This window comes from Moschus berezovskii, chromosome 5 (assembly GCF_049115385.1).
Source record: "Moschus berezovskii isolate FMDL1 chromosome 5, NW_MosBer_1.0, whole genome shotgun sequence".
NCBI lineage: Eukaryota > Metazoa > Chordata > Mammalia > Artiodactyla > Moschidae > Moschus > Moschus berezovskii.
The window spans coordinates 126,864,947-126,879,667 of record NC_142464.1 but is presented as its reverse complement, the minus strand read 5'-3'; the positions used below and the strand labels follow the sequence as shown (position 1 = coordinate 126,879,667).

Genomic DNA, 14,721 nt, shown 5'->3' with positions numbered 1-14,721 from the left:
CGTAGAGGACACTGGGCACCCGCAGTCAGCTGGGTGCTGTGCTGGCACTGCAGACAGGGAGCTTATAGTCTGAGGAAGAGCAGGGACAGCGAGGCCGGCCTGTTGTCATTAATATTATAGGAATCTTAGGGTTATTTTTAACTCAACTGCTGATGTTTCACGGCTTAGATGGGCATTGAAGGATATCCTCCCTGGGATGCCTGACGCATCTTTAGGGAGGGCCAGGGCGGCTGTGCCTAGGGACTGCCTGTGTGGGCTGACCTCAGTGCCCATAGTAAGTTCTTCCTTGTTTTGTTGACTTGTTTGCTGTGAGAGTAGTTACAGTCTGTGTTCTTATCAAACTTATTTTTTGAGCCAGGACTCCATACCTTCCGTTTAGTTCATTCTGAGTTGGTTAGCCATCGTTAGTGTCAATTTGGGGATATAGCATCAACTCTTTACTGGTCAGCTCCGCTTTCTTCAACCCAGTATCATCCCCATCCTCAGCCACCAGCAACCATTAATCTTCCTGTCTCTACAGATCTGCCTTTTCTCAACGTTCCTTACCGATAGAGCCCTGTAATAAATGGTCTTATGTGACTGTGGCGCTGCAGAAGACTCTCGAGAGTCCCTTGGACTGCATGATCAAACCAGTCAGTTTTAAAGGAAATCAACCCTGAATATTCATTGGTGCTGAAGCTCTAATACTTCGGTCACCTGATGTGAAGAGCCAACTCACTGGAAAAGACCCTGATGCTGGGAAAGATTGAGGGCAGGAGAAAGGTGCAACGGAGTATGAGATGGTTTGATGTCATCACCGATTCAGTGGACATGAACTTGGGCAAACTCGGAAATGGTGAGGGACAGGTAAGCCTGGTGTGCTGCAGTCCATTGGGTCGCAAAGAATTGGACACTACTTGGCAACTGAACAAGAACAATAAATGGTCTTGTGTGACCAGCTTCTTTGACTAGGGTAATGTTTTCAGGGTTCATTCATCCTGTAGCAGGTGTCAGGACTTCATTCCTTTCTTTTGCTGAATAATATTCAATTGTATATATGTTCTACATTTGTTTATCCATCCATCAACTGATAGATGTTTGGGTTGTTTCCACTTTTTGGAAACATTCCATTCCACTGTGAATGATTCTGAACAAGTTTTTGTGTGGACATATATTTTCCTACCGTGTCATTTCTTTCTCAACTAGAACTTTGCTTCTACTCACTTTGCTCTGCTGTTTGTCAGATACATGCTATTTCTATATGCTGTAGCCTGACAATATATATATGATTTGATACATACATACATATAGTTTTATATAATTTTTTGGAATTTAAGAGAAAAATACATTTTATGTTATCTTTTATAACTATATAGTTACATTTACTGTTACTCTTTACCTTTTTTTTTTTAAGTGGATCCAGATTACCATCTGGAGTCAGTAGCTTTCAGTGTGAAGAACTTCCTTTAGTATTTCTTGTAAGGCAGGTTTATTGTTGTTCAGTCGCTAAGTCGTGTCCCACTCTTTGTGACCCCATATACTGCAGTACGGAGAAGGCAATGGCAACCCACTCCAGTACTCTTGCCTGGAAAAAAATACCATGGACAGAGGAGCCTGGTAGGCTACAGCCCATGGGGTCGCTAAGAGTCAGACACGACTGAGCGACTTCACTTTCACTTTTCACTTTCATGCACTGGAGAAGGAAATGGCAACCCACTCCAGTGTTCTTGCCTTGAGAATCCCAGGGACAGAGGAGCCTGGTGGGCTTCCATCTATGGGGTCGCACAGAGTCAGACACGACTGAAGCGACTTTATAGCAGCAGCAGACTGCAGTACACCAGGCTTCCCTGTTGTTCAGCATCTCCCCAAGTTTGCTCAAACTCATGTCCACTGATTTGGTGATGCCATGCAACCATCTTGTCCTCTGCTGCCCTTTTCTCCTTTTGCCTTCAATCCTTCCAAACATCAGGGTCTTTTCTAATGAGTTGGCTCTTTTTATCAGGGGGCCAAAGTGTTGGAGCTTCAGCATCAGTCCTTCCAATGAATGTTCAAGGTTGATTTCTTTTAGGATTGACTGATTTGATCTCCTTACAGTCCAAGGAGCTCTCAAGAGTCATCTCCAGCACCACAGTTCAAAAACATCAATTCTTTGGCACTCAGCCTTTGTGGTCCACCTCTCACATACGTACATGACTACTGGAAAAACCGTAGCTTTGACTATGTGGACCTTTGTAGGCAAAGTGATGTCTTTGCCTTTTAATACACTGTCGAGGTTTGTCATAGCTTTCCTTCCAAGGAATAAGCGTCTTTTTAATTTCGTGGCTGCAGTCACCATCCATAGTGATTTTAGAGCCCATGAAAATAAAATCCACTTTTTCCTCATCTATTTACCATGAAGTGATGGGACCATATGCCATACTCTTAGTTTTTTGAACCCTGAGTTTGTTAGTAACGAGCTGTCTTTATTGCTTTCCTGGTCTCGGGCTGTCTTCATTTCCCCTCGAGGTTTTGAAAGGTAGCTTTGCTGGTTCGGCATTCTGGTTCTCTCAGCTCTTTGCACATGCTGTCCTGCCACCTTCTGGCCTCTGTGGTTCTGATGAGACATCGACCATCGATCTAACTAGTTTTGCTTCACTCCTTGTAGTTTGTGTTTGTCCAACTTGGAGCTCATTGAGCTTCTTGGATGTGTAAATTAATGTTTCTCATCAAATTTGGGAGATTTTCTGTTTCTCAGATTGTATAATTGTTATCAATCTGTCTTTGCTGATTCTTCTGCCAGTTGAAAATCTGCTATTGAGCCTTCGTAGTAAATTTTTGATTTCAGGTATACTTCTCGCCTTCAGAGTTTCCATCTGATCCCTAACCTTTTACTGACGATCTCTGAAGGGTGGGACCCTGTCCTCTTACCTATCTTTACTACCTTCCGAGGCGAGGAAATCTGCCTAGTTTCCTTTAGTTCTTTGACTGTGTGGACTGTGACTGCTTGGAAGACTTTGTCTGTTAGCTCTGACACATGGACCCTTCCCAAGACGCTTGTGCAGCCTGCTTTTTTTTCTCTTTCAGCTATACTTTGCTGTCTCTTTGCATGATTGCATGTAGTTTCTGATGGAAACCAAACATTAAATACTACACTGCTCACAGGGCCTGTTGTCATTGTTTTATTTTTGTCGTTCAGTCGTGTCTGAGTCTTTGTGACCCCAGGGACTGCAGCAGGCTTCCCTGTCCTTCACCATCTTCCGGAGCTCGCTCACACTCATGTCCATTGAGTCGATGATGCCATCCAACCATCTCATCCTCTGTCGTCCCCTTTACCTCCTGCCTTCAGCCTCTCAACTTCAGGGTCTTTTCTGATGAGTCAGCTCTTTGCATTAGGTGGCCAAAGTGTTGGAGCTTCAGCTTTAGTATCAGTCCTTCCAATGAATATTCAGGGCTGATTTCCTTTACGATTGACTGATTTGATCTCCTTGTAGTCCAGGGGGCTCTCAAGAGTGTTCTCCAACACCATAGTTCAAAAGCATCAATTCTTCTGCACTCAGCTTTCTTTATAGTCCAACTCTCACATCCATACATGACCACTGGAAAAACCATAGCTTTGACTAGACGGACCTTTCTCAGCATAGTAATGTCTGCTTTTTAATATGCTGTCTAGGTTTGTCATAGTTTTTCTTGCAAGGAGCAAGCGTCTTTTAATTTCGCAGCTGCAGTCACCATCTGCAGTGATTTTGGAGCCCAAAAAAAAGAAAGTTTCCATTCTTTCCCCATCTGTTTGTCATGAAATGATGGGCCCAGATGTCATGATCTTAGTTTTTTGAATGTTGAGTTTTAGGCCAGCTTTTTCATGCTTCTCTTTCACCTTCATCAAGAGGTTCTTAGGGCTTGCCTGGTGGCTCAGAGGTTAAAGTGTCTGCCTGCAAGGCAGGAGACCCAGGTTCTATCCCTGGGTCAGGAAGATCCCCTGGAGAAGGAAATGGCAACCCACTCTAGTATTCTGGCCTGGAGAATCCTGTGGACAGAGGAGCCTGGCGGGCTACAGTCCACGGGGTTGCAGAGAGTCGGACACGACTGAGTGGCTTCACTTTCACTTTCGCTTTCTGCCATAAGGGTAGTGTCATCTGCATATCTGAGATTATTGACATTTCTCTCTACAATCTTGATTCCAGCTTGTACTTAATCAGCCCAGCATATAAATTAAATAAACAAGGTGACAATATACAATATACAGCCTTGATGTACTCCTTCCCCAATTTGGAACCATTCTGCTGTTCCATGTCTGGTTCTAACTGTTGTTTCTTGACCTGCATACAGGTTTCTCAGGAGGCAGGTAAGGTGGTCTGGTATTTTCATGTCTTTAAGAATTTTCCACAGTTTGTTGTGATCCACACAGTCAAGGACTTTGGCATAATCAATGAAGCAGATGTTTTTTTCTGGAATTCTCTTGCTTTTTCTATGATCCAGCAGATGTTGGCAATTTGATCTCTGGTTCCTCTGCCTTTTTTAAATCCAACTTGAACATCTGGAAGTTCTTGGTTCATGTACTGTTGAAGCCTCAGTTCAGTTCAGTTCAGTCGCTCAGTCGTGTCCGACTCTTTGAAGCCTAGCTTGGTTGATTTATTGAGTACTTTGACTAGACCATGCCAATGAAACCTTGACCCCCCACACGTGAAATCTGTGCTGGCATTCCTGTGAGGGTACTGCAGCCTGGGAATTGGTGGAGCCGGCAGAGCTCTATGATGGTCACTTTCCATGGTGGCTCTGAAATGTTGCCTCTCTTGCTGTCAGACCCACCCAGCTGTTGGCACGACTCCATTGCAGGCTGACTGCACCCTCATTTTTGACAGTTGATGATCAGTGTTCTCCATGGTCCAAACTCATCACATTTGGGCCACTTTGCAAGAGTCTTTCTCAAGGCCAGTCTTCAGGGTTGTTCTGATACCAGGGGAGCCCTTCTCGGCTTACACACTTGCAACTGGCCTGTGGTTCAGCTTATTGCTCTCAGGAAGCTGCCAGCTTCCTCTTAGTTCAGTTCAGTTCAATTCAGTCGCTCAGTCGTGTCTGACTCTTTGCAACCCCATGAATCACAGCACGCCAGGCCTCGCTGTCCATCACCAACTCCCGGAGTTCACTCAGACTCATGTCCATCGAGTCAGTGATGCCATCCAGCCATCTCATTCTCTGCCATCCCCGTCTCCTCCCGCCCCCAATCCCTCCTAGCATCAGTCTTCTCCAGTGAGTCAACTCGTCGCATGAGGTGGCCAAAGTATTGGAGTTTCAGCTTCAGCATCAGTCCTTCCAATGAAAACCCAGGACTGATCTCCTTTAGAATGGACTGGTTGGATCTCCTTGCAGTCCAAGGGACTCTCAAGAGTCTTCTCCAGCACCACAGTTCAAAAGCATCAATTCTTCGGCAATCAGCTTTCTTCACAGTCCAACTCTCACATCCATACATGACCACTGGAAAAACCATAGCCTTGACTAGACGGACCTTGGTTGGCAAAGTAATATCTCTGCTTTTTAATATGCTATCTAGGTTAGTCATAACTTTCCTTCCAAGGAGTAAGCGTCTTTTAATTTCATAGCTGCAATCAGCATCTGCAGTGCTTTTGGAGCCCCCAAAAATAAAGTCTGACATAGTTTCCACTGTTTCCGCATCTATTTCCCATGAAGTGATGGGACCAGATGCCATGATCTTTGTTTTCTGAATGTTGAGCTTCAAGCCAACCTTTTCACTCTCCTCTTTCACTTTCATCCTTAGTTACTTACCTCCAAAACCTCCATAGTTTTCAAGAGCACCCTTAGGCTTGAATTGCTCACATTCTTCTTAAAATAATTTCAGTTGTTGTTGATGTGTCTGTAGGTCTCCTTTAACTTACAAGTCCATCCCTGTCCTGTTTTATCGTGATTATTTGTTAAAGAGTTTGATTAGTTGTCCTGTGGAGTCTCTTTCTGCATTGTCTGTTAACATATCCTCTGTTCACCTGGTAAATCCCATGTGACCTGGAGGCATGAGTAGATTCAGATCCTGTGGCTTTGGCTGGTTTAGGCCAGGTTGTGGTTAGTAGGAAGCACACAGGGTGATTTGATTTAACATTACTTGTAGAAGGTCAGATTTAAGAATGACTACCATCACACGTGTCCTAGAACCTGTCACCTAAACTGTTTCCTTTTTTCTAGGTGATGTCAGACATCCAACGCGCATTCAACAGACTGATTTGGCTGCCACACTCTCAATAGGACTGGGTCTGCCGATTCCAAAGAGCAGTACTGGCAGTCTTATTTTCCCAGTTGTAGAAAGAAGACCACTGCGGGAACAGCTGAGGTTTCTACATTTAAATGCAGTGCAGCTTATCAAGTTGTTGCAGGAGAATGTTCCATCATATGAAAAAGGTAAGCCAGTTAGCAGCTGCTAATATGTCTGCCATGCTGGATGCCTCCATTGGCGTCTTTCCTGATGCTCCCATGATGGGCACTGCAGGGGTCCTTGTGTGATCCTGTTTATTAGTCAGCTCTTCGCATCAGGGGCCAAAGTATCGGAGCTTCACCTTCAGCATCAGTCCTTCCAGTGAATATTCAGGACTGATCTCCTTTAAGATGGACTGGTTTGATCTCCTTGCAGTCCAAGGGCTCTCAAGAGTCTTCTCCAACACCACAGTTCAAAAGCATCAATACTTCAGCGCTCAGCTTTCTTTATAGTTCAACTCTCAACATCCCTACATGATCACTGGAAAAACCATAGCTTTGACTAGACAGACCTTTGTCGGCAAAGTAATGTCTCTGCTTTTTAATATGGTGTCTAGGTTGGTCATAACTTTTCTTCCAAGGAGTAAGTGTCTTTTTATTTCATGGCTGCAGTGACCATCTGCAGTGATTTTGGAGCCCAAAATAATAAAGTCTGCCAATCTTCATTACCCCTACAGTGGTTTGGCCTGAGGCCAAACAACAGGGTGGGAACACAGCCCCGCCCATCAACAGAAAATTGGATTAAAGAGTTACTGAGCATGGCCCTGCCCATGAGAACAAGACCCAGTTTCCCCCAGTCAGTGTCTCCTGTCAGGAAGCTTCCATAAGCCTCTGATCCTTATCCATCAGAGGGCAGACAAATAAAAACCACAATCACAGAAAACTAACCAAACATTACTTTGCCATGACAAAGGTTCATCTAGTCAAGGCTATGGTTTTTCCAGTGGTCATGTATGGATGTGAGAGTTTGACTATAAAGAAAGCTGAGCGCCAAAGAATTGATGCTTTTGAACTGTGGTGTTGGAGAAGACTCTTGAGAGTCCCTTGGATTACAAAAAGATTCAACCAGTCCATTGTAAAGGAAATCAGTCCTGAATATTCATTGGAAGGACTGATGCTGAAACTGAAACTCCAATACTTTGACGACCTGATGTGAAGAGCTGACTCATTTGGAAAGACCCTGATACTGGGAAAGATTGAAAGCGGGAGGAGAAGGGGACGACAGAGGATGAGACGGATGGATGGCATCACCAAGTCAATGGACATGAGTGTGAGTGAGCTCCAAGAGTTGGTGATGGACAGGGAGGCCTGGCTTGCTGCAGTCCATGGGGTCACAAAGAGTCGGACACGACTGAGCGACTGAACCGAACCAAACTGATCACATGGACCACAGCCTCGTCTAACTCAATAAAACTCTGAGCCATGCTGTGTAGGCCACCCAAAACAGATGTGTCATAGTGGAAAGTTCTGACAAAACATAGTCCAGTGGAGAACGGAATGTCAAACCACTTCAGTGTTCTTGCCTTGAGAACCCCATGAACAGTATGAAACAGTCATAAATTTATTTATTTAGCAAATGCTGAATTTTCTCACTATGTTCCTCTTCAGCCAGGGGCTGTTGAGAGCACTAGAGGCACAGCAGGAGGAGAGCTCTGCCCTTACGGAGCTTCTCATCCAAAGCGGGAGAGAGAGAACGATGGCCAGGAAAGGGTGCCAGGTGGTGACGGGCACCTGAGGGAAAGGCTGAACCAGGCAGAGATGGGCACGCAGGTGGGTGAGGGCCGTGGGGCAGGTGGCCTGGGAGGGAGCCTTGTGGCCAGGCAGGGTCCTGTGGTGAGGACATGCCCACACAGTTAAGGAGTGACCAGGGGACAGCGTGGCTGGAGCACTGTGAACCGAGGGGAGTCAGAAGGAGATGAGGGCTGAGGGCCTTCTAGGCGTTAAGTGGCTCTTATTTCCATTCTGAGTAAGTGGAGAGCTCCTGCAGGGGGTCGTCCAGAACCTGAAATCTTCCCCTTGCGTTTCCAGAGGCCGTCTCAGGTGCTCTGAGCTGCACTGTAGGAGGTGGGTGTGGTGTCAGTGCGGGCGGAGGGTGAGGGCCCGGCAGCCCAGGACAGAGGTCGCCTCTAGGCCAGTTTTGAAAGTAGTCCAAGGAGGACTAGCCGGTTGCATGAAAGGCAACTTTGGTTTTCAGCCAAACGCCGTAATCACTGAGGTGGGCACGGCGGCGTCAAGCGCGAGTTTGTGGGGCAGGGCACTGGTGTGTGTGCTGGAGGGCCAGGGTGGGACTGGCGCTGAGAGCGCCAAGTAAAGAGAGGACTTCGGGAAGGAGGGAGTGAGTGCATGTGTTGGATAGGGTTCAAGGTAAAATAAAGGAACTAAGGAGAATCCCCGGCACTTCAGTGGTAGGACCCCTCACTCCAAATGCAGGGGCACAGGTTGAATCCCTTATTGGTGAACTGAGATCCTGCAAGCTGCAGGGCGTGGGCAAAAGTAAAATGAGGAATTGAGAACTGACCACTTCTCTGGCAGGTGAGATCTCAGCAGCTTTGTTGACAGAGGTGGTCACGTGCTGGCTGGCATGGGTGCAGCAGGTGCAGCGTGTCTAACGGGATCGGGAAGACGGGCTGTTGTCTGAGCTGAATGGGGGCCAAGAAGGGGGTGTTCTTGTTTTTGAGCTGGGAAGAAGAACAAGGTATTTATAGCTTGGTAGGGATGACACCAGCTGGATGGATGTGAGTTTGCACAAGCTCCGGGAGTTGGTGATGGACAGAGAGGCCTGGTGCTGCAGTCCATGGGGTCGCAGAGTCTGACACGACTCAGTGACTGACCTAAACTGAGGGATGACACAGAACAGGAGGGGCATGGCTTTAGAGAGTTCATCTGGCCCAGCCAGGTATGTCAAGGCTGGTGTTTACCGCTGGGGCTGAGCTTGTTTGGATGCCGAGGTCACTTCCTGGTTTGAGATGACATTCAATGGGATGTGGGTGTGTTTTCCTACTTGAAGTAGTGGGGCACTGCCAAGTAGCGTGAGTGCCATGAGTTTGTGCTGAGATAACCTGGCCTTGCGTTGGTTGTGGAAGACACACCCTGCCAGTAGAGAGGGATTGGGAACCAGGTATCCTGACTGGCAAGAGAACTTGGGGAGTGTCAGCTCTTAGATCGTGAGGCCTCCCTGTGGGTGGCCCTGTCAGAGAGGAGGCCCGGCTACGTGCACGTTTCAGTCTGGACCAAAAGCAGATAACTTGCAAATCATTGTCGCTGGTACCATGTGTCCCTTCTCGTATACCAAGAACCAATAAAGAGGAAACCAAAAACAGGGTAGCAGGGTTGAGAGAACTGAGTGCTGCAGCGGATGTGGCCATAACGAGCCTGTGAGATGAATCTGAGGCCAGTCCCCGTGTGAGGAGGCGCCCCCGGGCCCGCCCCTCCAGGGTGCCTGTCGCCTGCACCGCCAATGGCAGTGTCTCTGAAACAGCTGCGCACCTGTCTCACAGTGAGACAGGCCTTGAGGCCTGCTGTGCTGTCCGGCCGAGTCTGAAGCAGCTCACTTACCTGTCACCCGGTGGCAGTGGGGGCTTTGCTCGCCTCAGGACCTCTGCATGTGCTGCTCCCCCTGCCCCCCCGGGTGGCTCCTGGGCGCCCTCCGTGCTTTCACTTCGCCGTCTGACCGCCCTTGTCCCCACGCTTAACCTCAGCCTCGTGTCAATTCCCTTTGTGTTCCCAGCGTCTCTCGCTAGCCCCTCTACTTTCCCTCCACAGCACTCCTCACTGTGTGTGGTTTGCACGTGTGTGACAGCCCTGCTGGGCCACAGGCCCACACTGGCAGGACCTGCGCCTCGTGCGCCTAGCATGCAGTAAGTGTTCTGTTTCTGCTTGGGTGCGTGCACAGGTCCCCCATTTCTCGGTGACTCCAGGCAGTGGGGTCCCGACCCAGACACACCCGTGTCTGTGACTTTGGCGTAGTAGAGGGTGGCGAGTCAGGGAGCCAGCTCGGATCCAGCCTCACCCCAGCTCTCACTGCCAGCCAGCGAGCTGGTGTCTGAGTCGCCTCCTCTGAGACGGGCATGTAGTCATCCCAGTGCCACTGGTCCTGGGGAGGGGACTGAGTGGGCGTGGGGTCATGCTTGCCCCCAGCACTTGGCGCAGGTCCTGCCCACAGTGGCAGTGGTGGGGCCGTGGACGTTTGAGCCCACACTCGAGCTGTGTAGCGAGGACGCCAGCCTGTGATCGGGAGGCTGGAGTGGGCACGCTGCTGGTGGTTTGGGCCAAGGCCCCTGAAAGGCATGGCCCAGACCACCTTGAAACAGCTCTGCTTTAAGTTGGAAAAGCATGTTAAGTACCAGGGAGCCTCAGAAAAGAAGTTCTTGCTCTGCCGGCCAGTCAAGTCACGACTGAGTCTGGTTCAGCCCTAAAAGGAAGCGGGCAGCCCCCGACCTTGGGCAGCCTGTCACCACCGTCCCAGGGGGAGCGCGCCACAGCCAGGGCTGGGCCCCACTGATGGGCCATTTCGCTGCCCTGGCTTTGTGTCAGCCGTGGATCATCTAGCAGGTGGGGCACCTCAGCCTTGTGGCAGGAGGGGCTGGGAGACTGCCATCCCTTCCCAGAGAGGGTCTGTGAAGAAGGAAAGCAAGTAAAAGGAGCGCTGACAGGGAAAAGCGGGGGGCCCACCGGCCTTGGGGAAAGGGCTGCAGTGGCGTGGGTGTCAGGCACTTCCTGCCCCGCCGTCACACAGCCTGAGGGTTGGGCGGATTCTGTAGAACTGAGGGCCTCTTAGTGCTCTGCTTTTATGGGCTGTCACACTCTTGCACCTTGAGGAAGAAGAGGAGAGGGAGGAGGCAGCAGGCAGGAGGCCGAGAAGGAGGGGCTTCTGTCTGCGCGAGTGGGGCAGTGGGAGGAAGGACGGGGCGGGCACAGGCCAGTGTCACCGCGGTCGGGGTTTTCCTGAGGGGCGGCCACCCCTCCCAGGAGTTCATCTTGATGAGTGTCAGGCTCTGCCACGTGCCATCAGTCACAGGACTCGCAGGCTACGTGTGCGTGTTGGTGATTTGTGTTGTGTGGCCTTTTCTTCTTAGAGCCTGGATTTGAGCAGTTTAAAGTGTCAGAAAGATCGCACAGGAACTGGATCAGATTGTTCTTGGAGGAAAATAGCTCAGAAGCCCTTTCCAACCTGGGAGCCAAGGTTCGCAGGCAGTACTTGGACGCACTGAGGGCGCTGAGGCTGTCGCTGAGCAGACGAGCAGCCCAGTACGACGTCTACTCCATGGCGGCGGGGACCATCCTGGTCCTGGAGGTACGGGTCCCCCGGCAGGGTCGCTGCATCGCTGAGCAGACGAGCGGCCCTGTACGACGTCTACTCCATGGTGGTGGGGACCATCCTGGTCCTGGAGGTACGGGTCCCCCGGCAGGGCCGCTGCGTTGCTGAACGGACAGCTCCGCCAGCATTTGGTAGTTGAAGGACGTAGAGATCGGTGTTTCTGAAAGGCGCCAGGAGCGCTCCCTGTTTGTCCAGCCCTGGACACCCACTGTTCCTGTTGCAGGTCCTCACCCTGCTCCTGCTCAGTGTCCCGCAGGCGCTGAGCCGCAGGGCTGAGCTGGACGTCCCCCTGCTGTCGCCCGTGTTCTCTCTGCTCTTCTGCCTGCTGCTCCTGGCGCTCGTGGCGCTCCACGGCGTCGTGTGCACCGCTGCTGACAGCTCGTGCTACCTCTGCAGCCTCCCGTGGCTGGCTGCGGGCGGAGTGATGGTGCTGATTTCCGCACTGCTCTGTGCGGCCATGTCTGCTCTCACCGGGATTTTTGCCAATGGAAAGTGTCTGAGTCAGGTAGGACTGGCTTTTCAGATGGGCTGCTCTTGTAGCTCCACTGATGAGATGTGGGTTTAACCCTCATCCAGGCCCTGTGTAGCAGGCACGGTGCTGGTGGGAGCTGAGGAAAGGGCCCACGCTTCATGGGAGCTGACGGGACACGCAGCGGCGAGTCTCCCAGGCCCCTGAGCGTCCCTGCTTCACACACTCACCTGTGTTGTCAGGCCTCATGCCTTCTTTCTCAGTTGGAAAGACGGTGTCCCTGGGACCGACTAGGGGCCTCTCTAGAGTGGCTGCACAGAGGAGGAAGCAGCTGACTGACAGATCGAGAAGAAACTCAGACCTCATCCTCATTCTGCCTCGGAAAGTACAGTTTCCTGTTCTAGACTTTCTTGCAGCCTTTGGCCTCTGACACCTTCTTTCATCAGCTGGTTGTGGCAGCAGGCTGGTGAGAGAGACACAGGCAGTCCTGGTAGGTTCACAGTGCCCAGGGCCCAAGGGACCGAGGGCAATGACTCCAGGCCCCAGAGGGCAGCTCCTGGTCATGGGGCCACAGACACCCACCCCTCCTCATGTGCCGGTGGCTGAGGGAACGGGTATGATGTCATTTCCCACACATTTCCATACCCACTCAAGTGTGGGGTTCCCCAGGGGAGTCAGTTCTCTAGGGCTTAACTAGGTTCAGCGTGTCACCATCACGTACCAGGTGCACACAGTTAATAGAGTGAATACCAGCTAGTATTAAATGATGCCACTGAGCCCTTATCTTCACTTAAAATGCTTCACATTAGTGTATTTAAGGGCTAGCACTGTGATACCCTACCACTGTAATGGAAACTCTGGATTTCTGGCCAGTTCATGGAGAAGCTAGATGTCTGGTTTGGTGGAGTATGCCGTTGGGTTTCTCTGGTCTCGAGCCATTGCTGTGAGAGGCAAGGACAGGGCGTGAAGGACGGGCCGAGAGCTCTGGCACTGCCGAGAAGGGGGGTCCAGACATCTTCAGTCCCCTTGTCCCTCAGCTGCAGGCTTGCCACCCAGGGCAGAGTCGCCTTGCTGTCCCCACGTCCTCTGGTTCACCCGGGGGGACAGGGTGGAGTGGGTGCTGGGCATGAGGAGCAGCAGGTTACCTTCTGTGAGTGAGCGCTGTTCACTCGTGCAGCAAGGTGGGCTGCACATGCTTCCTTACAAAGTGCATCTTCCTTTCCACAGAACCCACCTCAGTGCACCTCACGGTGGTCAGAGCTAGACCTTCTCAGCCTCTTGGGGACCGTGGGCCATGTGTTGAGTCTGGGCGCAAGCAGCTTCATCGAAGAAGAGCACCAGACCTGGTACTTCCTCGTTAACACGCTGTGCTTGGCTCTGTGCCACCAGCTCTGCAGAAACTGCTTCCCGGGAGACGACGGTGCCCCTCAGCGTTGCCCACACACGGAAGACGAGTGTAGCAGGGTCGCAGTGGCCCTGCCGGGCAAGCGCGCTGGCCCCGAGCGGTGGGAGCTCGGCCGGGTGCCCACGGACCCCGCCTCCCTGGAAGCCCTCAGAGGCCCTGAGCGCTGGATGGTGCTGGCGAGCCCCTGGCTGGTTCTGGCCTGCTGCCGGCTGCTGCGGTCCCTGAACCAGACCGGTGTGCAGTGGGCCCACCGGCCCGACCTGGGGCACTGGCTCACCAGGTAAGGGTGTGAGCTGTGGCCTTGGGCCAGACCAAAGACCTGTTCTTCCTACTCAGGATAGAAATGGTATTTGAAATCTGAAGAAATAGAAGACTAACCCATGAATTGAGTTGAAAGGTGAATTTACTTGAGGCCTGCCTGGTAATTTGCTTTTTCATTGCCGAATCACTGTAAGTGTTCCTGTTTGAAAACCAGTGAGTTTTATAATGATCACTGCAGTGGGATGTAGTTCATCACTCGCTGCCGTGTCCCCCATAGTGCGGGGCTGGGGTGACAGGCTGACCAGGAGCCCCCTGCCTCCCCCAGCCCCTCCCCCCAGAGGGGCAGCTGCATTGGCTGGAGCCTGGAGGCATGTCTTCAGCTGCTTCTGAGGCTTCTCACGGTGGCTGGGTAACCCGGTGGAAAGTACAGCGGGCACAGAGGACTGAGGGAACAGAAGAAACTGGGACAGAAAAGACCAAGATTTGGCCAAACATATCATAAATTTCACTGGCAACCAAGTCTGAAAAGCAGCTAAAGTAAGAGCACAGCAAGATGAACCACCGTTTCCAAGAGAGACCGACAACGGTCACTGCCGTATCACTGGGGAGGCTTTTTCAGAACTGCTGGCAGGACACTCCTAAGGGAGGGAGTCCCAGAGGAAGGAGCAGGGATAGGCGCGCTCCTGCTGGTAATTCGGGAGCATCAGATCACAAAGTGCAGTTTTATGCCTGCTGAGCGCTTGGTGAGCACCAGAGCATCCTGGGACCACACACTGGCTCAGTCCTTTTGGATAAGTCCTTCTGGAACTGTACACTAAAAGCTGTAGGATTATTTATTCCTCTGGCCAAATAATTCTTATGGTAAATTTCTCCCCAGTGATAACAGTACTAGCAAATCTTTGGCAACCACAGTAACCCCAGGTAGCATATTTCAGTTGACTGCTGTGTGCCCACTCGTTCCATTTTCACAGCAGCCTTGAAAAGAGTGTACTGGCCTGTCCCTGCTTGGGGTGCGTAAGCAGAGGGGAGCTGAGGCATGGCGTGCAGAGCCCC

General features: G+C 50.9%; 1 protein-coding gene across 1 annotated transcript in view; it reads left to right on the top strand.

Moving 5' to 3' along the window:
• The window catches only part of PIGG (phosphatidylinositol glycan anchor biosynthesis class G (EMM blood group)), a 45,467-nt gene that overhangs the window by 12,828 nt on the left and 17,918 nt on the right, over positions 1-14,721 (top strand). Inside the window, exons 6-9 of the mRNA XM_055434193.2 lie at positions 6,151-6,363; positions 11,292-11,509; positions 11,757-12,038; positions 13,230-13,687. Of these exons, the coding sequence (XP_055290168.2) occupies positions 6,151-6,363; positions 11,292-11,509; positions 11,757-12,038; positions 13,230-13,687 (1,171 nt within the window). The remainder of the gene's footprint in view (positions 1-6,150; positions 6,364-11,291; positions 11,510-11,756; positions 12,039-13,229; positions 13,688-14,721) is intronic.